Below are 24,660 nucleotides of genomic sequence, written 5' to 3' on the forward strand. Positions count from 1 at the left end.
GGGTGTCAGAATGGGGGAGAAAAGAAAGGCACAGAGCCAGCACTCGGTCAGACCTTCATTTCTCCCGGTCCCTGCAGCCCTAAACAAGTCCAGTTCAGGTCCCCGAAGAGCTCAGCCCAGGGCGGGAGCCTCACTTCATGATATGTCTCCTGCCTGTGTCCTCCCACTCACCCAGGCACAGGACACACATCTTCAGACCACAGGGAACTCTGCTGTTGGATGACCCAGTTCCTTGAGGGCCACATTTTACACTCCCAGTGACTTGCAGTATTTGCCTCTAAAAAAAAGTACCAAGGGACAATGTCCTCTATGCCATTTGCCAGAGATGTGGGCTAGAAGACAAAGAGCAAGGCTTGGTGGAAGAGCAAGGCAGGTCAAGCACCGGCTTCAGTTTTGTTTTGTTTTTGTATCCCAGGTCCTGAGTGGAAACTGAATGCTAGTCTGTATCTCAGGTCCTTAGGGAGTATAGGAGAGACAGATCCCATCTGGAGAGAGCCAGTGTCCAGCACAGCGCATGGTAAACACCAGGCGTGTAGATGGTGAGTCACAGGTGTCACAGCCAGTGTCCAGCACAGCGCATGGTAAACACCAGGTGTGTAGATGGTCAATCACAGGTGTCACAGCCCAGGAGAGCCTCTCTCATTCATCTGGGCTTATGTAATCAGGGAATCTAAGTGCTGGGATCAGCTCACCTCCCCTAGGAAGCAGAGGAAGGGGACTGAGTGGTTGTCAAGCATGGTCTTCCCTGTCTGCAACATGATGGTAGCCAGGAGGCTGAGCCTGCATCCGGAAGAGGACAGTGAGGAGCAACACTATTAGAAGGAAGAGGATGGAGCCACAGACAGCCAAGGCCACAATCACCTCTGGGCGGGGAGGGAAAAAGAAAGGTAACATTAGTATTCATCAGACAAATACAAACACAGAGCACTACCCCATGCCAGGTCCTGTCTGGACAAAACATGCATCTACAAAGGTGGTCAAGACAGCCTGCTCTTATGGTGTTCACATTCTAGTAAACAATCACTTGATGGTAATGACACATTAGTGATGTTATATGAGCAAGGTAAGTTACTCAGAAATCACTGAGGAAATAGAAGCAGAGACCTGGAGTCAAGAAAAAACAGGCCAGGCGGTGGTGGCACACACCTTTAATCCCAGCACTCAGGAGGCAGAGGCAGGCAGAGCTCTGTGAGTTCGAGGCCAGCCTGGTCTACAAGAGCTAGTTCCAGGAGAGGCTCCAAAGCCACAGAGAAACCCTGTCTTGGAAAAAACAAACAAACAAGTAAAACAGATCTGAGAGTGGAGTGCCACGGGGTGGGGGCATAGGCGCACAAGCCAGTACAAAAGGGCCTGATACTGAAGTAGGATTGGGGTTCTGGATTCAGCAAGAAAATATCACTGGAGCAGAGTAAACAAGGGGCACTAGGAATCAGGAGACAACCAGGCCACATAACATTAAAAAAAAAAAAGAAGAAAAGAAAAGATCTTATATAGCCCAGACTGTCTGGAACTGGCTGTAGGCATAGGATGACCTTGAATTTTAAATCCTTCTTCCATCTTAGTGCTGGAATTAAAGGTGTGCACCACCACACCCAGTGCTGGGGACTGAACTCACCAGTTCAGTCTGTTTCTTCTCTGTGTGCTAGGCAAGTGTTCTTTCTACCAACTGAGCTACATACACCTCTAGCCTCAATTTATATTTTTTAAGAAATTAACTCTGCTGTGTTGAGACTGGTAGAGACAAGAATAGACCCAGAATGAACATTAGGCTTTTGAGCAATCCAGGCAAGAACTGATAGTGTCAGACTGGAGAGGCAAGAGCTCTGTGTCCAAGAAGCCAGGCAGACAGAATCTGTGGGACTGGGTGGTGGAGTACGAGGAAGAGAATACCTCGTGTTAGATCATGCAGCTATGGGACTAACGTGGCATCTATTAAATTGAGGACTATGAGATGAACAAGTAGATCCCAGGGGAAGAGACGCTGTTTTAGACAACTCAGATGCCTCATCCAACCCATGTAAAGAAGAGGCCTTAAGTCAGCAGCAGTCATAAATCTGTAAGTCATACTACACAAGTGGAACTTAACTTACCATGGTGATGAGGTAGGGGAGCCATGTGGTCTTAGGAGTCAGGATAGATAGGAAAAGAGCTAGGGACAAGCCTCAGGACATTCATTGTTCAGTGAAGAGAAAACCATGAAGGAAGTTAAAGTGAAGACCAGAAGTCATGAAAATGTTAACTGTTTTGCAGTGCTGGGTAGGGGAATGAATCCAGGGTTTCATACATATTAGCCATGGCTTCTGCCACTGAGCCATGTCTGCAGCACTCAGGAAACGTTTAAGGAAGGAGTGACAGGTGCGCAATGCTGAGAGGAGCTGACTAAATCGGTCACCACAGTAAAAGGTGACACCACTGTTTCAAGTCAGAATGTAGGCGACTCTTGAAGAGTTTTTACCCAGAGGGATCACAGAGAGAAGGTGAGTGATCCAGTAGAGAGGGGAGCATATTCCCAGCGAAGGGGAGAAGAGACCAACGCAGTCTAAGTGGAGAGGCTGAACTTGACCACTAGCTTATACAAGCAGGAAAGCTGGACAAGGAGGGTGAGGAACAGGGAGAGGATATAAGTACAGTATTAGGGTTGAAGAGGCTGTTCAGGGAAAGGCGGAAGACGGCTGGCCCAGGACATTAGCACAGAAGCAGGTGGCAGCTCACCTGTGTCTGCAGTGTCACTTATGAGCTGGCACTCCTTCTGCCAATCCTTGGGTATGACCGGCTCTGTGAGGCGAAGGAAGTCCTGCAGTGGGCAGCGGTGAGGGCAGCCAGGCAGGATCAGAGGCCAGGGTGCCTTCTTAGTGTCATTCCGAAAGTACATCTCAACTGAGAAATTCCTGAGAGTTAACAGGAGGCAAGATGGGGGATGCTCACCATGCCCAGGACGGAGTCTCTGGGCTGCCTTCAGGGAACACCCTGGTAGTTCCACTTACCCATCGTCTTCCTGATACAGTTCAAACATGTGGCAGGAAGCATAGGGAGCTTGTCTCCCATTGTAGACATTCAGTGCCATTTGCAAAGCAACAAGGGTAGTATCATGCTGTAAGGGAGAAGGGCCGTTTGCTCCTCTGTATCCCAGGAATGGAATCGGGAAAATACCCAATTCCTGGTTTGACACTAAAGTGTTAGGGGTTTGGAGCTTACCGCGGAGTAAACCAGAAGCTTAGGGAACTGAGAGGTGGTTGCCATTAGTGTCAGGTTCTTTAGTATCTGAGCCAGTAGAACTCCTGAAGAAGAGAAATCCCAAGTGTCAGTGTCCTGAACTGTCGCTGATCCGCTTTTCTAACCATCTGCTAGTCTTGTCTAATCACCAACCCAGAGAACTCTTCCAGTTCATAGAGCCCATCCTGGAACTGCACCGCCCACTGCTAAGAATTGTCAAGTTTACATGGGACACAGATAAAACAGGTTATTAGCACTTAAACTCAGGTGGGAGAACTTGAGCTAGGAGGCCCTGATCATGACTGCTTTAACAGTAGGAACACACAGCACCTGAGATGGGCCTGCTAGGGCAACTGCTGTATGCAGGTTCTGAAAATGACTGTGTGATCAAAGGTTTGAGAACGCACACCTTTGAACGCTTAAATGAAGCAACTGGCACATGCATTGCCCTCAGCCTTTTCTCCAAGAGCCTTAGCAGTTCTCTGGAGGGAGACATGCAATTAGGAAAGAGAGAAAGGGTCTTCTGACATGGCTTAAACTTAAGAGTGAGAATGGCAGGCCATATGTGGTGGCACACCTTTAATCCCAGTACTCAGAAGGCAGAGACAGGTGGATCTCTGTGGTTTGGGGCTGGCCTGGCTAGAGCTACATAATGAGACCTGTAACTCAGGCTGAATATTAGAGATTTGGGTGACTAGCAGGGATGGCAAAGGGGAGATCTGTTTTTAAAAGAGCAGAGAATTCTCTTAGGCAGAATAGTGTGTGAGAAGCTCCCACAGTAGATTTTTAATGCTGGAGAGTCTAGTGACAAGCTGTTTGTGTCACTCACCACCCTGAAGTCGGGCCTTCTGTACTTGCTCGTGGATCCCGAAGAGGAAGAGGAAGCTGAAGTCCTTTAGCTGGCTCAGACGTTGCACAGTTTGGGGTGAGGCCCAGGGCGGCAGGAGCAGCCCATGTGTTTGCTGTGTATCGCAGCGGGCAGGTTAGCTCCCTAGGCCTAGGCCAGAGCCTCTCCAGGGGTGGCTTTCTTCCCCAGGTGGGGAAGGTGCCTGTGTGTGTGAGGGAGGAAGAGGAGAGCAGAGGTGAGGAAGAGGGGCTGTTGCAGACATGGCAGACAGCAGGGCATTGGAAAGGGAGCTCGAGCATGAAGAGCAGATTCAGCAGAAAGAAATCTCACAGTACTGAGCTCAAGATGGAGAAAAATACAGAGTGCTGACAGCTAGTAAACCATTTCCCACTTTGAGGTTCTTTTTACCCATGAGGGAAGTTCCCAGGTTACATAAGCACTGGCTTGCTGGGCCTTCCCAGTGGGGATGGCAGTAGCCAAGCAATGTGCTCTATTATTGCCCTAGAGATCTGGACCTGCTGAGGAGAGAAGAGTAATCCCAACAGGCACCCTGGTCAGCTCACCTCACAAAAGAGTGTGTCATACACATTCCAGATGGTCTCTAGGGTCAGGTTCGTAAGCCCTGTCTCATTGGCCACCATGTCCAGAAATTGCTAAGGAAAATGGATCAGGAGATCAGTACTGTTCCGAGTAAAGCGCAGTATGATGACTTACACCTCAGCCCCTACTTACTGCATTCTGAATACTCATATTCTTATACTCTGGTGTCTGCCGAGTCTCATTCTGCAGCTGCTCATAATGGGGACATGGACCCAATGGAAACTTTAGCAACTGCAAATTAAAGAGAAATAGGCAGAGAAGCCTGGATCAGTAGGCCGCGACCATAGTTGTCCCTCTCTTCTTCCAGTCCTCTCTCCTGGCCAGTCTTACCCTGTCTTCAGTGATGGGCACAGTGTGAACAGGGATGGGCTGCCATGAAATGTTAGGGTTGAAACGTTGCACTTCACTGGGAGGGAAGAGTCCAGCCAGGTTGGCCTCAGCACTCATGAGAGTACGGTCAAAGTCAGTGCTTCGCACATAAACCTGTAAATTGGCAACACAAATCTCTCTGTGTGTGCAGAAGCACTCTGGCTTCTCACTGGAGTCCCAGGGGAAACCTGTTCTGGATGGTTACTCAGCACATTTTAAACTTACCATGCATACACAGCCTGTCTGGATCCTCCCTATTCCCCAAGGCCCCAAACACTGAGCTATGAGCTATCATCAGTCTGTGGAAATGGCTCTAGTTCAAACACTCCTTCCTGTTCATCCAAAGCACTCATTTGGTACATCTGAGAGAGTTGATTTATTATGTATACAGGGTTCTACCTACATGCACTAGATCTCACTACAGATGGTTGTGAGCCACCATGTAGTTGCTGGGAATTGAACTCAAGACCTCTGGAAGAGCAGTCAATGCTCTTAATCTCTAGGCTATTTCTCCAGCCCCCCTGAGAGATTTTAATACCTGGCTTGTCTCCCATCAAGACCAGAGCCCTGCCTTTCTGTGTCTCTCTCTCTTGAAGAGGCAGATTCTGTCTCTCCCTTTTCCTCATTTCTCCCCTCCCTACTCTATTTCTCCCCTCCCCACTCTATTTCTCTCTCTCTCTCTCTCTCTCTTTCTCTCTCTCTCTCTCTCTCCTCTTTCCCCTTCTTCCCTTCCATAACCCACTAAATAAATATCAAACTTCACTCTGAAAAAAAAAAAAAGAATCCTTGTTGGGCATAATGGTACACATTCGCCCCACCCAAACCTGAGACAGGGTCTTACTAAATATGTAGCAATGGCTACAATGCCAGAGTTGGACCCTTGGCCAGTTTTGTCTCTTCCCAGACAAACAGAGACAATTCAGACTCCAGAGCAGTATTCTAGACAGTTCTTAAATTTTTGTCCATGGACCAAAATTTCAATAGGAAATCTAGAGTACCTAGCCTCACCCTTAGATTCTCTAAGGTCAGAAAATAATTCAAAAATCCCATTCCTCTTGCCGATCAAGTTCCCAGTCTTACCTCTTGTCGGTGGTAAGTGGTGTTCAGAAAGCCATGGTAGCGCTGCCTCAGAGCCTGGCCTAGCTCCCAGTGCTGTAGCATCCCCTCCTGTGGGCAAACCTGAGAGTTAAGGAAGTCCAAAAGGAAGGGATGGCTCACAGGTCCAATGACATTTAAGCATTCTTCCCTTGGCAAGGAGCGAAGTTAAGTGGTCACTTGTGAATGACACTGTCCTGGGCACAGAGTATTGTTAAGAAATCTGGTCATAGGGGCTAAGAGATTGCTCAAAGGTTAAGAGCACTGTCTGCTCTTCCAGAGGACCTGAGTTCAATTCCCAGGAACCACATGGTGGCTCACAGCCATCGGTAATGAGATCTGATGCCCTCTTCTGGCCTGCAGGCGTACAGAACACTGTATACACAATAAATCTTTTTTTTAAGAAATCTGATTATACCCAGAGAAATAGTTCAGTATACTTAGCATAGTCAAGGTCCTGGGTTTGACTTCCAAAACCACAAAAACAAAACAACAGTAAAATAAACATCTGGTCCATAAGAACCCATGTGGAAAACTAGCAGTTTAGGGAAGCTAAGTTTCTGTGCTCCAGACATGACCCCATCATAGCATATTCTGAGGCCCTGTAGGTTGGCCTCTGACCCACCTTGGTTAGCTGACCAAAACCCTGGGGCCATTTCTCTTCCTGATAGGGGTCCTTGGGATATGTCTTCACTGGTGACCGATCTCCATGTCGATACAGCTGGGTTAAAAACAATGATTTGTCTACAGATCAGAAGGGTCTTCTGGTTAAGGACAGGGCCCACCTCTGCCCGAGTCAGGAAAGGAAATCTCACTCCCTCTTGGAAGCCTTTCCTCTAAGTAACGAAAAAGGAACCCCAGTTCAGGAGGTTCCTGACAAAGCCATGCAATGTAACCAGAGATAATAAGCAAATCCAGAAGCACAGGTAGTGTAAGCAATGCATTCTGGAGGAGGAGGGGGGCAATAACTGAGAAAGCAAAGATCTTCGAAGTCGTCTGTATGGGTGACTCTCAACCTTTTAATTACATCCCCATCCTTGGGAAGAATCATCCCAGGGAAGAATATACCCTAACATTACTTGGTCGCCCCGTTCTGCAAAATGGCCTAGGGCTCCAAATCAATTCTGAATCCAGTCTGGCAATCCACCACAGGCCAACTGCTTCCTAAACCAGTTCTTTCTTTCTCCTTAAGAAGTGAGGACCCCGACCCCAGAGCACAAGCTCTACCCCTCCTTCTACTAGCATAGCCGCCCTTTGCCCTTTCAGCTTTGGAGAACCCGTTGGTGACTCCGTCACCCATTACCAAGGTAACAAAGCGCAGACTCCGGGCCTGGGTAGGTGGCATCACCGTTAGGCACATGCCAAGAAGAAACTGGAGAAGAGCTGCCTGGCTCCAACCAGACTGTCTGCCCGCCATCACCGTTTTCTGGCTGTGCAGCAAAGGGGCCGGAACGCCTTGGGCGGTACCTGCTGCAGACGCCCGGATGCATTCGTAAGGACACTTGCCGGAAGTGCATTCTTCGCCATCTTTGTGCGCGCGCGCTCCCGCGCGTTAGTGTGTGTGTGTGTGTGTGTGTGTGTGTGTGTGTGTGTGTGTGTGTGTGTGTGTGTGTCTGGTGGATGAAGGTGGAATTTGGGGTTTACGATCGGCGGTGATGGACGAGCTGGGGAATGTAGCGCGATATTTCAAACTGAAAAGGCTTAAGGAGCCTCCCCCCCCCCTTTTTTGTAAATGCCCTAGGTCAATCTCTTTCACTACCGGGCTGGTGCTTGCCCTGGGCGTGGTCTTAACCTGAAGGGCGAGCGCCTCCCTCGAAGAGTGCTTCTAAGAGTGATCCCGGAGACTCAGCTGGTGCAGAATTGGGGCGAGGTGTGAGGAAATATAGAGCCTCACTTTCTGTGCCTGTCTTCTGTCTTGGCTCTGGCTGTTAACCTAAGTAGCCTTGTTTGGGGTGTAGGGCAGCGCAGGTAAACAGCCCTTTGGACTCCCTGAGAATGACCCGGTCTAGTCTACCTTCCTGCACAAACCTTTATTTTCCCTCTCACTCCCCAGTTTCAGCCTTCCCTGTCTTTGTCAATTAAATTAGGCTCAAAACATGTTTCCTCCAAGGGGAACTGAGTTGTATAGGTTGTTCAGATTTCCCAGACCCACTGCATCGAATTCCCATGGGAGGAATTTCAGACAGCTGGGGCTGTAGTTTGATGCAGGCATGTAACTGGGCATTAACTCAGACATTAGCCTTAAGGATTTAGGGGCAGGTAGCCAGTCTGGCTTCCAGATTTTGTGACTCCAAACCTTATAATGACACAGTTTCAGGTCAGATCTTAGGCCTGTGGTATGCTTTTGATGCAGCTCTTCCGACTGTAAGCAAACCCACCTCAGTGTATCTGCCAAGTCTGAGAACTGTTACTGTCTCCGGACTTAAGATAAAATTGTGTACTTCCAAAGTCACCTTGACAAAGACTGAGGAAGTAGAATAACAGGGCTTGAAAACTAGTTTTTAACTAAAGAACAGAACAAAAACACAAAAAGCCCCAAACCCTAGCCAGGTGGTGGTGGTACTCCTCTTTAGTCCCAGCAGTCACAGGGCAGAGGCAGGCAGAATTATGAATTTGAGGCCAGCCTGGTCTACAGAGTGAGTTCCAGGACAGCCAGGGCTACACAGAGAAACCCTGTTTCGGAAAACCAAAAACCACAACAACAAACAACAAAGAAACTCTTCTGTGTATGGGCGTTTTGCCTGCATGTGTACCTGAGATGCGTGCAGTGCCCTCGCAGCCAGAAGAGAGTAACCAGTTCTCTTAACGACTAAGCTACCCCTCCAGCCTTTCGTTTGTTTTGTTGTTTTTGCTTTTGGAAGCAGGGTTTCTCTGTGTTGTCTTGACTGTCCTGGAACCCACTCTAGATCAGGCTGGCCGTGAATGCAGAGATCTACCCACCTCTGCCTCCAGAGGGCTGGGATTAAAGGCGTGCACAACCACACCCAGCTAGTTTTTAACTTTCTTAACCACAGGTTCCCTTATAAGTCATATGAAAAATCAGCCCTTTCTCCGGAAAAAGTGACCAAACATGAACATAGAATACAATTTTGCATATAACCTCACGTGATTCACAAAGATCCTCTATAGGTTTATAAGATTAGGATGCCAACCCAGAGAGAAGTGATTTGCCTAAGCTCACACAGTTAAGAGAATTCAAACTTGCTTGGTTTTTGTTGTTATTTGTCTTTTGAGACAGGTTCTCAGACCATCCGACATAGCCTGCTGTGCACTGGCATTGCAAGTGTGCACGACCCAAACAAGCAGTTTTCTTGCCCTCTCTCCTTCCCTTTCTTTCAGATAGAATTAGGATCTCGCTATGTGGCCTAGACTAGCTCTGACCTGCCTTACCTCCCAAATGTCCAAAGCATAAGTTGTCATACCTAGTTTAAAATGTAAGTGTTCTGATTTCTGACTGGTATATAATTAGTTGTCTATTTTTAAAATATCTATGTGTATGTTGCATGTCTAGAGGTCAGCCACAACTCCCAGAAGTCCATGCTCCCCTACAATGTGGGTTTCAAAGACTGAACTCTGATAGTTGGGCTTGACAGCAAGTGCCCTTCCCTGCTGAGCCATCTCACCAGCCCACCACCTTAATATAAAATACCCTGGGCTGTGGTGGCACATGTTTTAATTCCAGCACTGAGGAGGCAGAGGCAGGTGAGTTGCTGAGCTCCAGGCCAGGCTGGCATAGTGAGTTCTAGGACAGCCAGGACAACACAGAGAAATCCTGTCTTGAAAAAGGAAAATAAGGAACGCTTCCCAAATTTTCTTGTCATCTTTGTGTAGGGACTATGCAAATTCCTCTGTATTGTTCCAATTTTAGTATATGCTACAAAGAACACTGTAATGGACAGTTTCTTCTAGGCGCTTCAAACTGCATTGTTTTTTGTTTGTTTGTTGATTTTGTTTCTCTGTGGCTTTGGAGCCTGTCCTGGAACTAGCTCTTGTAGACCAGGCTGGCCTTGAACTCAGAGAGATCCACCTGCCTCTGCCTCCCGAATGCTGGGATTAAAGGCATGCGCCACCACCGCCCAGCTCAAACTGCATTGTTAAACTATATATGGTAGCTCCAAACTAGCTTGAGATTTTCCCAAACAAAACCTTTCACATAAGTGGGATCAAAACATGGCTAACTGACAAGTGCATATCATTTTGTAGGTCAGGCAGGCCTACAACTTAAAAGTCTACTGCCACTGCTTCTCATGTGCTGGTATTATAGGCATGCCCCTCCACATACATCTCATGGAGTTGTTTTAAGACTATTTTATTTAGTATCCCAGCACATGGCAGATTGAGGCAGGAAGATAAATTTAAGGACAGCTTCAGTTACATAGCAAGTTCAAGGCCAGGCTGTGCTACAGGAGACCCTGTCTCAAAAAACAAACAAAAAATTTTAGTATAATGTTTACTCTGAAAAATTATCCAGGGCATTGTGCTTTCAGAATGTAAATCTTTAGCTCACCAAAGTAGAATGAAAATCCTTCATGCTTACATGTGGTTGTGAGCTACCCAACATGGATGCAGGGAACTGAACATGGTCTTCTGTAGGAGCAGCAAGGGCTCTTAACTGGTGAGCATTCTCCATTAGGAGTATAAGCTTTTGAATCAGTTTTCCCTGTATTCAGTTTCTGATATTTATAACTTGTTAGTGACCTCCTAAGATTTACCGTAAAAATACATGCAATGGCCAGGCAGTGGTAGTGCATGCCTTTAATTAATCCCAGCACTCAGGAGGCAGAGGCAGGTGGATCTCTGTGAGTTGAATGTCAACCTGGTCTACAAGAGCTAGTTCCAGGACAGGCTCTAAAGGTACAGAGAAACCACCTGTCTCAAAACACCAAAAAAAAATGAAATGATAACACATTCAGAATATTATGAAGAAAAGCCTAAATCAATATTACTTTACTTTTCCTCTTTGTGTTCTATATCCTGTCTGAACATACAGAGTTAGGAAACAGGGGTTCCTAGTCTTCTTTGTTTTGTGATTAGGAGTTTGGACAGAGTTAGCCAGCAGGAGTGGGTTCCCAGGCCTGAGGAAGATGGCTCCCTTTCGTTCTACTCATCGAGAGTACTGAAAGAAGGATCCAGAAAGTCACTGCCCCGGCCCACCTCTGCAAACCTGCTTATGGGAAAGATTGCCTTTGAGGGGTTATTTACTGGTCTGTTTGACTAGGGCTCGTGGATGCTGCTATTTCTAGGCTGAGAAGCCACCTCTGGAAGTTTGGGGTGGAGGAATCAGAGATGTCACTTGTAAGAGTCCTTGAGGATGGGGCTGGAGAGATAGCTCAGACGTTAAGAGCACTGACTGCTCTTCCAGAGGACCTGAGTTCAATTCCTAGCACCCACATTGCAGCTCACAGCTGTCTGCAGTTCCAGTTCCAGGGGATCCAACATCCTCACACAGACATGCATGTGGGCAAAACACCAATGCACTACAAATAAATAATTAAACAATTAAATAAATAATTTAAAAAATTCCTCAAGGATGTTCCCAGGGATGTTGCTTCCTGTGAAAGTCAAGAAAACATAGCAAAGGCCCACAGGACTGGGATGCCTTGGCCTCAGCACTGGGGTGGATGGGACTGTGTCATGAGGGTGGGGCCAGGGAAGTAGGACATGTGTGTTTCTAGCTGCTGATCACTTGATTGCATGCCCTGACTTGGGGCAGTCACTGGAAAGTCTGTGGAGATACCATCTACAGGTCTTAGCTTTCCCCATTTTCCCCCTCTCCCTTCTCTTTGTGCCAAGCTCCTCCACCACCTGTAACCTGAAGAGATGGGTAACTGTGGTGGTGAGGTACTTGCAATGCCGCCTCTTCTTCAGAAAACTGAGCTGTGCTCCCTCCCTGGCTTGGGGAGGACCTGCTTGTTCAGCATCTGCCTCTAGCCTGGGTTAGTGGGCTCCAGACTGGACTTGTATATGTGTCTTCCTGGGGCCTGGAAAGCACCCTGGAAAAGTGGTTAGGCAGTCAGGGGAAGGCATAGGATTAGGAATGGATGAGGGACACCGTTTTTTAACCCCTAGAAAATATATCACAAGCCGGGCAGTATTGGCCCACACCTTTAATTCCAGCACTTGGGAGGCAGAGGCAGGCGGATCTCTGTGAGTTTGAGACCAGCCTGGTCTACAAGAGCTAGTTCCAGGACAGGCTCCAAAGCCACAGAGAAACCCTGTCTTGAAAAACCAAAGAGAGAGAGAGAGAGAGAGAGAGAGAGAGAGAGAGAGAGAGAGAGAGAGAGAGAGAGAATATCACAGGGCTTCAGACCAATGTAACATCTCAAGTTCCTTGAAATGAGATATATCAGGGACATCTCTAAGTGTGCTACTAGGCTGGAACTTGGGCAAGAGAGAGAGCTGTCTGGATACCTGGTGGGTGCTGAGCAGTCCCAATCCCTGTGCTGCTGTCCTTGGTTTCTACTTTCCCAGGATGACAGGTCCTTGTGAAAATAGGGAAAGGAACAGGAGAAGAGTGGAGAGCCTTGTGCACATGATTCATAAGTGCCCAGACCAGGGTGGGGCCTGTGAGGGGTGACCTTGTGATGAGAAGGAACAAGAGCAAAAGCCAGAGGCAGAAGCTGAAGATGGGGGCTGCCGGAGGGGCTTTTTCTGAATGTGAGAAATGAATACATGGGCAGATTTTGCAACACCCCTGCAGACTGCCGTCTTCCCTCACGTGTTCCCAGTCTCTGCCTGTTCCCTTGGCTCAGCCTGTGCTTCCTCTCATCTTCACCAAGCCCCTTTCTACTTCAGTTTCCTCGTCCTTCCCCCACCCTATTCCTTCGGCCCCACCCCCACAACCAGTTCACTCTTCCCCGTTTCCTCTGTTTTCTTCCCTCCTGCCCCGTTCATCTCTGTTTTGGTCCCACTGGCTGCTTGTTTGGCCCCTGTCCTATGCTTTAATGTGGACCCAAGGGAATTGGAGTTCACAGCAAAACAGGAAGGGCCTATGAGCAGGAAACTGGGAATGGGGCAGGGGGTGAACAGCCAGCAGTAACCTCAACTCTTGCTTCTCACATCTGAATTGAAGCATCTGCAAAGATCTGCAGCCCACCAGCCCTGTTGACCACCAGCCCTGCTAACCACCAGCCCTGCTGACCACCAGCCTGCAGCCCACCAGCCCTGTAGCCCACCAGCCCTGCAGCCCACCAGCCCTGCTGACCACCAGCCCTGCTGACCACCAGCCTTGGCTTCTTCCATTTCAGAACTTTTCTCAGAGCCGAGAATGCTCTAGACTTGAACACAGGAAGAAAAGCTGTGCGGGCCTGGAGAAAGGACATCTGGATTCTGACCTCGGCTCGGCCACTAACTGTGTGGTCTTTGGCAAGCTCTCAAGAGAGCATCAGTGCGTACTGTAAAATGGAGTCATTTACCCTGTCTACTTCCCTCTTGGAGTTGCTGTCAGAAACCAAAGAGATAGGGAGGGGTTTGCATATGGAAACAAAGATTCAAAGGGTTGACAGTGTATAGGCTCAAGGTGATGGGAAGACAAACCACTAAAGAAACTGGGAGGGAAATGATAGCCCCACCGGTCCCCTGAGACATTGTGCTGGTTCTTATTCTCACAATGATCTTATGTGGCAAAACTATTATTATTATTAATTTATTATTATTAAATTATTATTATTATTACCCCCACTCAGAGACACTCATTTGCTCACTCAAGATCACACAAGTGAATGGGGGCAAAGCTCAGCCAAGGAGTGCTTTCCTACCCTGGGTGGGGCCTAGCACTGAGGTTTGAACCCAGACCCAATGAGAAATGAATACGCTGAGTTGAAATTAACTCAAGCTAATAAGTATGGAATGGAAGAGGGACTTGTTTGCTTCTTTACTTATCATTTAACAAACAGAAAGACAGTACTGTGCTTCCTCTCTAAGCCAGCTGCTTAATCTTGGAAGATTAAATCAATGAAACATGAAGTATTCCTTCAGGGCTGAATCTTCTGTCCCAGGCTGCAGGAAAGCTATGGTTGTATATTCTGTGTGGATCATGACACCACCCCAGATGGGACTGATCCCTAGATAGGCGGCTTGCTTATCTTCTGAGATCTATACTGGGTGGGGCCCTTGGGTTGCTAGCTAGCATCTGCTCCTCTCCCAGGCCTCTATTTCCTGGCCTCTTCCCTTCTCTGTCCCCCTCAGGGCACACACACTCAAACTCACTGGAAGGCCCAGCACCTGCCTGTCTTCACCCTCGGAGTTCTACCCGCTTGGCTTCATCCTGGGGCTAGTGGGGAGAGCTTGGCGCCTTCCCAGAGGCAGGGGAGGAGGGAGGCTGGGAACACAGGCTGGGCCTTGGTGTCGCAATTCCGGGCCGTGCCGGGACCTTTGCTCCGCGAGGTGTCTATGGGGGGAGGGGGAGGGAACGCTGACTCTGGAGGCTGCTGGGATCAGGGTGGGGGTGTCTGAGAGCTGCCCTTCAGTACCAGCAAAGAGCCTCCCGGATGAGGAGAGGAAGGAGAGAGATGAAACTGACCCGGTCTGCGGGGGAAACGCGACAGTCTTGTTAGAGGGTAGGGGACAAGGTGGCGCCGGCTAAGGGGGTGGCCGGCTGGGGAGGAGTTAGGCTGGTGGGGAAACTACCTCGTGGGCGGGGACCTAAGAAGGCTAAGGGCTCCCTGTTGCTGGAAGGAAGGACCCCTTGACAGTGCCTTCCCTCAGCCTTTCTTACTTTACCGCTTCTCCCTGCTGGTCCCTGTGTGCTCAGCTCTGGTCACTGGCTGCCCGCTGCGGCCTCGAGGACCGGGTACTGCAACGCCCTCTTCTCCAGCAAGGGGGCTCCAGAGACTAAGCAGCCTGAAAATCTGGTGGCCTGGAGACTCATCTGGTTGGCTCCTCGACAGTGGCCCGGGGGGCTCTCTCTATCCTTGCTTCTGGGTTGGAGAGGGGTGGGATGGGAAGATTTTCTTAGGGAAGGATCTCTGGGGCGAAGTGTGGAGGACTGCCAAGAGAAGTTCCGGGCAGGGATAGAGTTTTACTGGGTGTCATAAGGACTGGAAAGGTTCTGGGAGAGGAGGTACCGGGGAGATTCTTGGGACAAGAACTTTATGCTGGGACTTCAGAAATGGCAGGGACTCAGAGTGAGCTTGAGTCCAGTCTCATGGTCCTGCTAATTTTGGCTGGCTGTACTGTTAGAGAAGGAGGTGGGTGCAGAGATGTCAGGATTCTGCTCTTCCTCTACCACCTCCACCTGTGTGGCTAGAGGCAGTTACCTTAATCTCTTCTAACTTTAGTTTCCTTAGCTTTAAAATGGATTTAAGAATAGCCCTGACAAGCTGAGTGGTGACTGGGGAGGCAGAGGCAGTTGGATTTCTGAGTTTGAGGCCAGTCTGGTCACAGAGCTAGTTCCAGGACAGCCAAGGCTACACAGAAAAACTGTCTTGAAAAACAAGAAAGGAAGGAAGAAAGACAGAGTGGTCCTGCCAACCTAGAGGTATAGTTCAATGGCAGATCTTTTGCCTAACCTGCATAAAGTCCTGCATTCAGTATCCAGAACTGAGAAGAATAAATATAAAAGTCCTGATTTCATAGGGATCTAACACAGAAGGCTTCACAGACCAATGCATGGCAAGCAAAAGTCAGCGGGTAGTCTGAGGAGATAAAAGGGAGCGCAGAGGGAGCCGAGGCCTACTTTTGCAAGTATAACCTGGTTCATTCCTGCAGGACAGTGTCTTGGTAATGTCCAGGGCTCCGGGAAGAGATGTCCTTGTGGCTGGAGGCTCCAGGGCCTGATGTTTGTCCTGGTAAGCTGCTCTACTCAAACCTTCTCCCTGAGCCCAGGCCTCTGCCTCCTCTCAGAGGCTGAAACCTCAGGCATCAGCCCCTTTACTGCCTGCACCCCGCACTTCTGAGAAGCACAAGCTCTATTAGTGTGGCTGCCTCTGCTCAGACCCTTTGCCCTGGTTCTAGCGTTTGTTTGCTGAAAGCCCCATGAAGTCCTCCCTCTGGGCCTCCTTCTTGGTAGTGCTGACACGGCCAATGCTTAGTCCTCGCTTTGGAAGTTCCGTCTGATCTATGAAATGGGTGTTCTCCACCATCCCCAAGGGGGTGTTTAAGATCTTGATGTGCAAAGAGCTGCAACCGACTAGTCCTAGATTCCACAAAATCCTGGAGTCTGAAAACATGAGCTGGGGCTTGGGTGCCTTCATTTTTGTTTGTTATTTTTTTCGAGACATCTTTGTGTAGCGTGGCAGTCCTGGTACTCACTGTGTAGACCAGACTGGCTTTGAACTCAGAAGTCCACTTGCCTCTGCCTCCCAGAGATTAAAGTTGTGCTCCATAACTCCCAGCTAGCTTGGCTGCTTTCTAAGGGTAAAATTAAGTTTATAGCTTCCCAGCCAAGACACTTGGGGATGGAGTCTGGATGGAACATGAACCCACTCTTACTCCCTTGTGCCTCTTTTGGGCTCAGATTCTGCAACGGAGTTGTGGAAGGCAGAAACCCAAGATGCAAAAGACCAGGGAGGCAAGAGCTGCGTCCTCAGGGAGGAAGCTAGGGTGCCCCAATCTGCTGAAAGTGCTTTCAGAATGGGGTTGGAGGCAGCAGAGCCCACAGTCCTGCTCCCTAGGGCAGAAGCTTTTCCAGAGCCTACAGGTAAGAAGCACCCAGATTCGGAAAAGGTAGGGGCTTCCTAGACCTGGGAGGGGAACTCTGGGGGCCCTTGCCTTCTGGTGTCACAGTCCAAACGCTCGTCCTGGGTGACTTTGGTGGGAATTTTGTCTGTCTCAGGCATTTCTGAATTTTCAGCTTCAATTTCTTTGTGATTTGAAATTAACCCTTATGATTGTCTTCAGGATCAGTACTTACAAAGAGCTCATACAGTACCGAGGACATAGTAGTCCTTGGTAAAGGATGGCAAATGTTACAATACTATGGCATGCCCCAGTAGTTCTAGTAATTCCAGCTACTCTGGAGGTTGAAGCAAGATCACTTGAGCCCAGGAGTTCAAAAGTTCAAAGCCCACCTATTGTGAATCTGAGAGATGGGGAGGGAGGGAACGAGAGAGTGATCAAGGAAGGGAGGACATGCACATTGAGCATTTTGTCTGTCTGTATCCAGAGCTTCGTCCACAAAAGCGAAAAAAGGGGCCAGCCCCCAAAATGCTGGGGAATGAGCTTTGCAGTGTGTGTGGGGACAAGGCGTCTGGCTTCCATTACAATGTGCTGAGCTGCGAGGGCTGCAAGGGATTCTTTCGCCGCAGTGTCATCAAGGGAGCGCGCTATGTTTGCCACAGCGGGGGCCACTGCCCCATGGACACCTACATGCGACGGAAATGCCAGGAGTGTCGGCTTCGCAAATGCCTCCAGGCGGGCATGCGGGAGGAGTGTAAGTGCCCGGAGCAGGAACTGGGAAGAACTGATGGGGAAATATTGATGCTCTGTTGTGGAGGCAGAAAGATGCTCACTCCTGCAGGTGTCTCCTGAGTGTGGATTAGTGCTCCCTTAACTTGGCAAGTGGCACACACTTTTAGTCCCAGCACTAGGGAAGCAGAGGTGGATCTCTGTGAGTTCAAGGCCAGCCTGGTTTACGCTGTGAGTTTCAGGAGCCTAGAGCTTCGTAATGAAACCCTGTCTTGAAAAACAAAAGAAAAACAATAGCAACAAAAGAAGAAAGAATGAAAGAAAAAAAATGCCCTTGCTTTTACACACATCTTGTTTCTAGAGCATCAAACCGCCCATCCCCTCTATCCCATCTCTGTCTCTTATTCACCCTTGTCCTCATCCTACCTCACATCTGGCCCTGTCTTTAGGTGTCTTGTCTGAAGAGCAGATCCGCTTGAAGAAACTGAAGCGGCAAGAAGAGGAACAGGCTCAAACCACATCAGTGTCCCCAAGGGTTTCCTCAGCTCCCCAAGTCCTGCCCCAGCTCAGCCCGGAGCAACTGGGCATGATCGAGAAGCTGGTTGCTGCCCAGCAACAGTGTAACAGACGCTCCTTTTCTGACCGACTTCGAGTCACGGTACTTGATGACCTGGGGAGAGGTGGCTGGGCCTGCAGCAGCTAACTTCTGACTCACAGCAGTTTAACTTTTCCTCCCTTGCCCACCCTGGGTAGCCTTGGCCCATCGCACCTGACCCTCAGAGCCGGGAAGCCCGGCAACAGCGCTTTGCCCACTTTACCGAGCTGGCCATCGTGTCTGTGCAGGAGATTGTTGACTTTGCCAAACAGCTTCCTGGCTTCCTGCAGCTCAGCAGGGAGGACCAGATCGCCTTACTGAAGACCTCTGCAATTGAGGTGGCTGGAAAGGGAACGGGATGAAGGGGAAATCAGAGTAGGGTTATCTGTAGGGATCTCCAGGTATCCAGCTTGGAGAGTCTGAGTCCTTAGGGAAGGGAATGAACCTCCTTCCGAGGGCCACATACCAAGACCAGCCCATTCGCGCCTGCTTGTGTGCAGGTGATGCTTCTGGAGACATCACGGAGGTACAACCCTGGGAGTGAGAGCATCACCTTCCTCAAGGATTTCAGTTATAACCGGGAAGACTTTGCCAAAGCAGGTGAGAGCTAAGATGGCCATGGTGATGAGAGCCTAAGGTTTGGGTGGTTGTACCAATTGTTTTTCCAAGAGAGAAGTTTGGGATGTTGATCAGTCACTTCAACTGCTCCAAACAGACCTCTGTCCACTGACACATCTGAGGAGGTTATCTTCGTGGAGAGACCAGGCAAGGCAGAGCAGCGGCCTTCACTCTTGCTTTGGCCAATGAAACTCTACTTAAGTCTGCATTGTGCTTCTGCTTAATATTTGACAATATTCTGGAGCTAAGAAAATTTTTTGAAATTTTTAGCCTTTTAATAGACAAAAGGCAAGAAACCCTTTTCAGATGATGCTCTTTAAGGATCCTGCAGGCTCACTCACCCTTACTCTCTCTGTCCCCCTTCCTGGTGAGCTGAACATCCAGAGTTGAAGCAGGACAAACATGCAGAATTGGGGAGCTATAGTGTCAAATCCAGTGTTTTCTCTGAGAATTGGTTTGCGTTGGTGCCGAGGCCTGATGCTGCTCAGGATTAAGCGGTGGGGGCTTCCCTTATTCAGCTCTTGGTGATGTTTATGAAACTGGAGCTGGGAAGGGATGCAAGTCTGGAGGAGACCGAAGATTTGGCCGCTGAGAGAGCAGGCTGTGAAATACTGCTAAAGTTCTGACTGTTCTCAGGGCTGATAGATCCTGGGTTCCAGGCCAGAGTTCAGGAAGCTTCCACTGGCGTCTGGTGACTCAGGCCAACCAATGAGCCTCTTGTCCCAGTGTGGGCCTTCTAGGAAGGCCTCTCTTAACTACAGAGGACAAGGCCCTGTCGCCTCCCTCGGTTGTGGTTTTGTTGTTGTTGTTGTTGTTGTCTGAATGTCTAGGTATTTACTGGGCAATAGGATGACTCCATCCAGCCCTAAAACCCAGCCCTGTCCCTCTTTCCTACCAAACACCTTTCCCTCAAATGGTTGCTAACTTAGACTTTCTTAACCCTTCGCTCTATCAGAACCCTTCCTGTTCCTTCAGTACTTATGGACTGGTGCTATCTGCACAGTTTATGTGATTTCTTCCTGTTCCTTCAGTCCTTATGGACTGGTGCTATCTGCACAGTTTATGTGATTTCTTCCTGTTCCTTCAGTCCTTATGGACTTGTGCTATCTGCACAGTTTATGTGATTTCTTTATTTAAGCAGTTTTGCTGTCACCGTGTTTTCTCATTTTATCAGTGTTTTCTTGGGAAAAGGAACAGAAGGCTCTTTTTATTTTTTCTTCTCTTTTTAATCATTTTTTAAAGGTTTGTCTATCCTCTCCCTCCCTCTCTCTCTCTCCCCCCCCCCCCGCGCGCGCGCGCGCGTGTGTGTGTGTGTGTGTGTGTGTGTGTGCATGTGCGTGTGTGTCCTGCTGCTTCTTTCCCTAGAGGCTCTGTTTTGTCAAGTCTCCCCCACATCCACTCCCATATGTTGCACACCATGGCCGACTGATGTGAACCGGTCTCATTTGAGGGGTTCCTCCAGCAAGCATTTGCAGACCCTCATGACAGCACAGCTCAATTCTAGAACCTTCTCCTTTTCTTTGTATGAGGGAACTTTTTAGTATATTTTGGAGCTTAAAATTTTATCAAGAAATGCATTATAAAGTGAAGCTGGCCTGTTGAATAGATCAACATACAACTCTGGATATACATCAGGGTGAAAATACAAGAAGTGACTCATCAACAAACCCCAAATGGAAAAGGATAGCAGATGGTTGTTAAAAGAAATCTGAGAAAGCCTAGAAAACAGAGGTGGGAGGAGACGCTAGCAATGTGCATGGGAGAAGTGCTCGCCAGGTACCAGGGTTACAGGTCGGGGGCTGTTGCATGCTCATTGTCTTCCCCGCAAGAAGACTGGCTTATTACTGTTGGGTTTTGTTGTTATTGTTTTAAATGGGGAGATGAATATGAGGATCAGCGGTTCAAGCCCAAGGGCTGAAGAAGTGGCGCACATCCGTGAACCCTGTGCTGGGGAGCAGGCAGAGACAGGTGGATGCTCCAGGGTCAGGAGCAAGTAAGATGGAAAGCAATGGAGGAAGCTCTTGAGGTTCACTTCCAGCTGCCATAGGAGCACACCTTCCCAGGGACAGGCACAGGCTTTGAGTTCAAGGCCACCCATGGCTAGCCCGGGGTTATATAAGACCTGTCACAAAACAACCAGCAACAGAACCCAAACCAAACCAAACAAAAAACAAGGGTGAAGCCAGGCACGTGCCTTTATCCTAGCACTGGGGGGGCGGGGCAGAGAAAGGCAGACCTCTGTGAGTTCTAGGCCAGCCTGGTCTATATAGTGAGTTCCAAGACAGCTAAAGTCTATGTAGAGAGACCCTGTCTCATTTGGAAAACTAAGTTCAGTTGGTAGAGTGTTGGCCTGCACTCAACTCCCAGTACCACATAAATGTTCATAATGCCACCAGTCCTAAATCATCCTCAGCCACAGAGTGAATTTGCGCCAGCCTGAGCTCCATGCAACCTGATCACAAGAATGAAGTCTTTTAAAATTTAATGAACACAAGCCACGTGTGGTGGTGCACGCTTTTAGTCCTAGTACTCAGGAGGCAGAGGCAGGCAGATCTCTGAGTTTAATTCCAGCCTGGTCTCCAGAGGGAGTTCCAGGACAGCCAGACCCTGTCTTAAAAAAACAAAACAAAACAAAACAGAAGAGCACATAGTAGATATCACATATGCTACATTTATTATTCTAATTTATTATCCTAAGAAGTTTATAAGGTAGATCTTATTATCTCCAGATTACAGGTGGGGACTCTAAGATGCAGACAGGTTAAGCAGCTCACTTCGAGTCACCCAGCTACCAGGTAGTAGATGGAGGAGAGTCAGATCCTGGCCGTCTCGGGGCCCAGTCCACACCCTCAGCTGCAGTGCTGCATTCTACCCAAGACACACTGTGTCCGCTGTGACGCTGGTGGCCACAGAAGGCCATTTGCCAGCCAAAAGGACTTTATAAGCAAAGTAAGAGAAGCCTCTATTTCTAGAAACATTCTTGAGAATCCTAATAATATCATTGCTGTTCAATTCAGCACTTTTTGTGCTAAGCCTTCTGTACACTTTATCATATAACCATCTGCATTATTTTTTTTCCAAGTCCATGACAAGAGTTGGGACCTGGGCAGTTGGGACCTGGAGAGATGGCTTAGCAGTTAAGAGCACTGGCTGCTCATCCAGAGGTCCTGAGTTCAATTCCCAACACCCACATGGTGGCTCCCAGCCATCTGTAATGGGGTCTGATGCCCTCTTCTGTCATTCGGGCAAATAGAGCACTCATGCATAAATACATCTTTTTTTTTTTTTTTAAAAGGAAGGAAGGGTTGTGTTGGCTCCTGGCTTGATGGTGTAGCTCATGATGGTGTAGCCTTCCCAATGCTGCAACCCTTTAATAAGCCTCCTCATGTAGTGGTGACCTCAACCATAATATTATTCCGTTGCTACCTCATAATTGTAATTTTGCTACTGTTATAAATTGTAATGTAAATATCTGATATGCTAGCCCTAAAGGGGTCATGCCCCACAGTTAAGAACCCCTGGTGGAAGCCGGTGGTGGCGCACGCCTTTAATCCCAGCACTCGGGAAGCAGAGGCAGGCGGAACTCTGAGTTTGAGGCCAGCCTGATCTACAAGAGCTAGTTCCAGGACAGGTTCTAGAAACTACAGGGAAACCCTGTCTCGAAAAACCAAAAAAAAAAAAAAAAAAAAAAAAAAAAAAAAGAAGAAGAAGAAGAACTCCTGATGGAGACAGTCACAGGGGATCCAGTCAGGAAACAGAAACAGAGGAAGCAAGTGCTCAGCTTTGTTTGTAGGTTCAGAGGTTTGTCTCCTAAGTGACTTCAGAGTCTGTCAAGTTGACGGTCAAGTAGCCATCACACCATCACAGCAGGTTTCTGTTTTTTTTTTTTTTTTTGAGACAGGGTTTCTTTGTAGCTTTGGAGCCTGTCCTGGAACTAGCTCTTGTAGACCAGGCTGGCCTCGAACTCACAGAGATCTGCCTGCCTCTTGTTTTGTTTTGTTTTGTTTTGAGATAGGATCTTGCTATGTGATCCAAGCTAGCTTGAAACTTGGAATCCTCTTGCCTCAGTCTTTCAAGTGCTGGAATTACATTCATGCGCTACCAATCCCAGTGTGCTGACTCGGATTTCAGAGGAGACTCAGAGAAGAAGCTTGTTCTTGAATAGCAGAAACCTGGAGACCTTTTAGCTGCTTCTTAGCAGTTCCCCCTGCTCTTCTCCCCCAGGGCTTCAGGTGGAGTTCATCAATCCCATCTTTGAGTTCTCCAGAGCCATGAATGAGCTCCAGCTTAACGATGCCGAGTTTGCTCTGCTCATCGCCATCAGCATCTTCTCGGCAGGTGCGGAGGAGGGGCGAGAGGGAAACTGAGTAAGAAACCACAGGAGGCAGGAAGTGTGGGTGTGGAGGACCCTGCTGGGTCACTTGTGGATGAGAGGTAGGGTGGGACACGACCCTATTTGGGAGTTGTGATTTGGGGTATGGAACCAAGACCTTGGCCAGACCCGCTCCTCAACTTTGTTGGTGACCTATAGACCGGCCCAACGTGCAGGACCAGCTGCAAGTGGAGAGGCTGCAGCACACATATGTGGAGGCCCTGCATGCCTATGTCTCCATCAATCACCCCCACGTGAGTCTCCCCCAGCGCCTTTTCCTTCTGCACTTCAGGCCCATTTTCTGATGTCCACTCTCTTTCAGACTTCTGCCTACACCTAGCAGGGGCAGTTCCCTGCCAATCTCACCTTCTCCAGGGAAGAGCGACAGCTAGACTTTTTCCTTCCTTTCTTTTCTCTTTCTCAGGACCGACTGATGTTCCCACGGATGCTAATGAAATTGGTGAGCCTCCGCACTTTGAGCAGCGTCCATTCAGAGCAAGTGTTTGCTCTTCGCCTGCAGGACAAAAAACTCCCCCCATTGCTGTCTGAGATCTGGGACGTGCACGAATGACTGTCCTTCCACATGTCCTCTGTGCTGTGGGCCACACGAAGGAGGCTTACTGGCTGCTTCCTAGAGGTTGAGCAGACTGAGAAGGGCAAACATTCCTGGGGGCCCGGTGAAGGAGATCCTTGCATGGCATTAAAGGAGAGTCAAAGGGTTGGGTGTTTTGTGGCTGCTGGCCAGTTGGGGACCTACTAACACTGTGCACCATCTGAGGACCTTATTGACCCAACCAAATAAACTAGCCAGGAAGGCCACTTTGCACAGGCCTACCCATCTTGCCTCCACCACTTCCTGTTTTCCCCCATAGGGCCCCAAAGAAATTCTCCACTATCATTCTGCAGCCCCGCTGCTTCACCAACAGGTCTGGCACTTGGAACAGGAAGGCCAAGATGAATATAGAACTAGGGAAATAAATTTCTGGATCTGGGTGGGAGTGCTGTGGAGGAGGAAGCCTGTGTCCATTAGGATCTGCCTCCAGACTCAGAAGAGGGGCAAATCACAAATGACATTTTCTGTTCACTAGGTCCACGGCATAAGAGAAGTGCTTGGGCTTAGGTGCACCTTCCCATTTAATTATCCAGGTTGGAGCAGGTGCTCTTACTGTGGGGTGGGGATAGGGAGCAATAACTTAGCGGTACACTTCACGTGTGTGTGTGTGTGTGTGTGTGTGTGTGTGTGTGTGTAACGTCTTACTTTTAACATTGGCATCTGAAAAAGGAGTACAGCCTTAAAGGCTCAGGGCCGGGTAATCCTTCCCTTCGGTTTCTGGGCCCGGGGGACCCAAAGAAAAGTCCCTGGAGGCTCGGTGGAGGATGACCAGGGTTTGAGTTGTCAAAAGTACTGGACTCCATTTCCCAGCGGGCATCACGTCACTGTTCTCCTACCCCTACCTTGGTGTAGGTGCTGCCCTGGCAGCGTCAGCCTGAAGCGTCCCCGCCATCCAGAATTGGTTGAGTCCACCGACCTACTAGTTGGCTTTCCTGCCGGGCCGGCTGGGCACGTCCAAACAGCGTGCAGGGGGAGCCAGCTGGGACTTGAAG

At 48.9% G+C, this 24,660-nt stretch overlaps 2 protein-coding genes and 1 pseudogene across 9 annotated transcripts; 1 reads left to right on the top strand and 2 right to left on the bottom strand.

The window, feature by feature from the left end:
- Positions 1-42: 42 nt before the first annotated feature.
- On the bottom strand, positions 43-14,865 carry Acp2 (acid phosphatase 2, lysosomal). 3 transcript variants are annotated; one of them, XM_038331979.2, is made up of 11 exons: positions 14,841-14,865; positions 6,750-6,845; positions 6,110-6,196; positions 4,991-5,143; positions 4,793-4,891; positions 4,624-4,713; positions 4,043-4,175; positions 3,196-3,278; positions 2,985-3,091; positions 2,713-2,888; positions 43-863 (listed from the first exon to the last, which is right to left on the bottom strand). In XM_038331979.2, the coding sequence occupies exons 3-11, from the start codon at positions 6,188-6,190 to the stop codon at positions 730-732; spliced, it is 1,056 nt and encodes a 351-aa protein (XP_038187907.1). In that variant the 5' UTR covers positions 6,191-6,196; positions 6,750-6,845; positions 14,841-14,865; the 3' UTR covers positions 43-729. The 3 variants fall into 3 exon arrangements, with proteins under 3 accessions (XP_038187907.1, XP_038187906.1, XP_038187905.1); XM_038331978.2 differs by lacking the exon at positions 14,841-14,865 and adding an exon at positions 7,917-8,028; XM_038331977.2 differs by lacking the exon at positions 14,841-14,865 and adding an exon at positions 7,428-7,621.
- LOC119816017 lies at positions 9,911-10,011 on the bottom strand (annotated as a pseudogene).
- Nr1h3 (nuclear receptor subfamily 1 group H member 3) lies at positions 14,516-23,879 on the top strand. Of its 6 annotated transcripts, none has more exons than XM_038331968.2 (10): positions 14,517-14,682; positions 15,833-15,912; positions 16,581-16,763; positions 17,229-17,495; positions 17,920-18,128; positions 18,224-18,403; positions 18,566-18,665; positions 22,908-23,021; positions 23,215-23,309; positions 23,480-23,879. In XM_038331968.2, exons 2-10 carry the CDS (start codon positions 15,870-15,872, stop codon positions 23,624-23,626), a joined length of 1,338 nt encoding a protein of 445 aa, XP_038187896.1. In that variant the 5' UTR covers positions 14,517-14,682; positions 15,833-15,869; the 3' UTR covers positions 23,627-23,879. The 6 variants fall into 6 exon arrangements, with proteins under 6 accessions (XP_038187900.1, XP_038187902.1, XP_038187896.1 ...); XM_038331970.2 differs by lacking the exon at positions 14,517-14,682 and adding an exon at positions 14,789-14,915; XM_038331969.2 differs by lacking the exon at positions 14,517-14,682 and adding an exon at positions 14,855-14,996.
- The last annotated feature ends 781 nt before the right edge of the window (positions 23,880-24,660 follow it).

Source organism: Arvicola amphibius, chromosome 5 (genome assembly GCF_903992535.2).
Source record: "Arvicola amphibius chromosome 5, mArvAmp1.2, whole genome shotgun sequence".
NCBI classification, from domain to species: Eukaryota; Metazoa; Chordata; class Mammalia; order Rodentia; family Cricetidae; genus Arvicola; species Arvicola amphibius.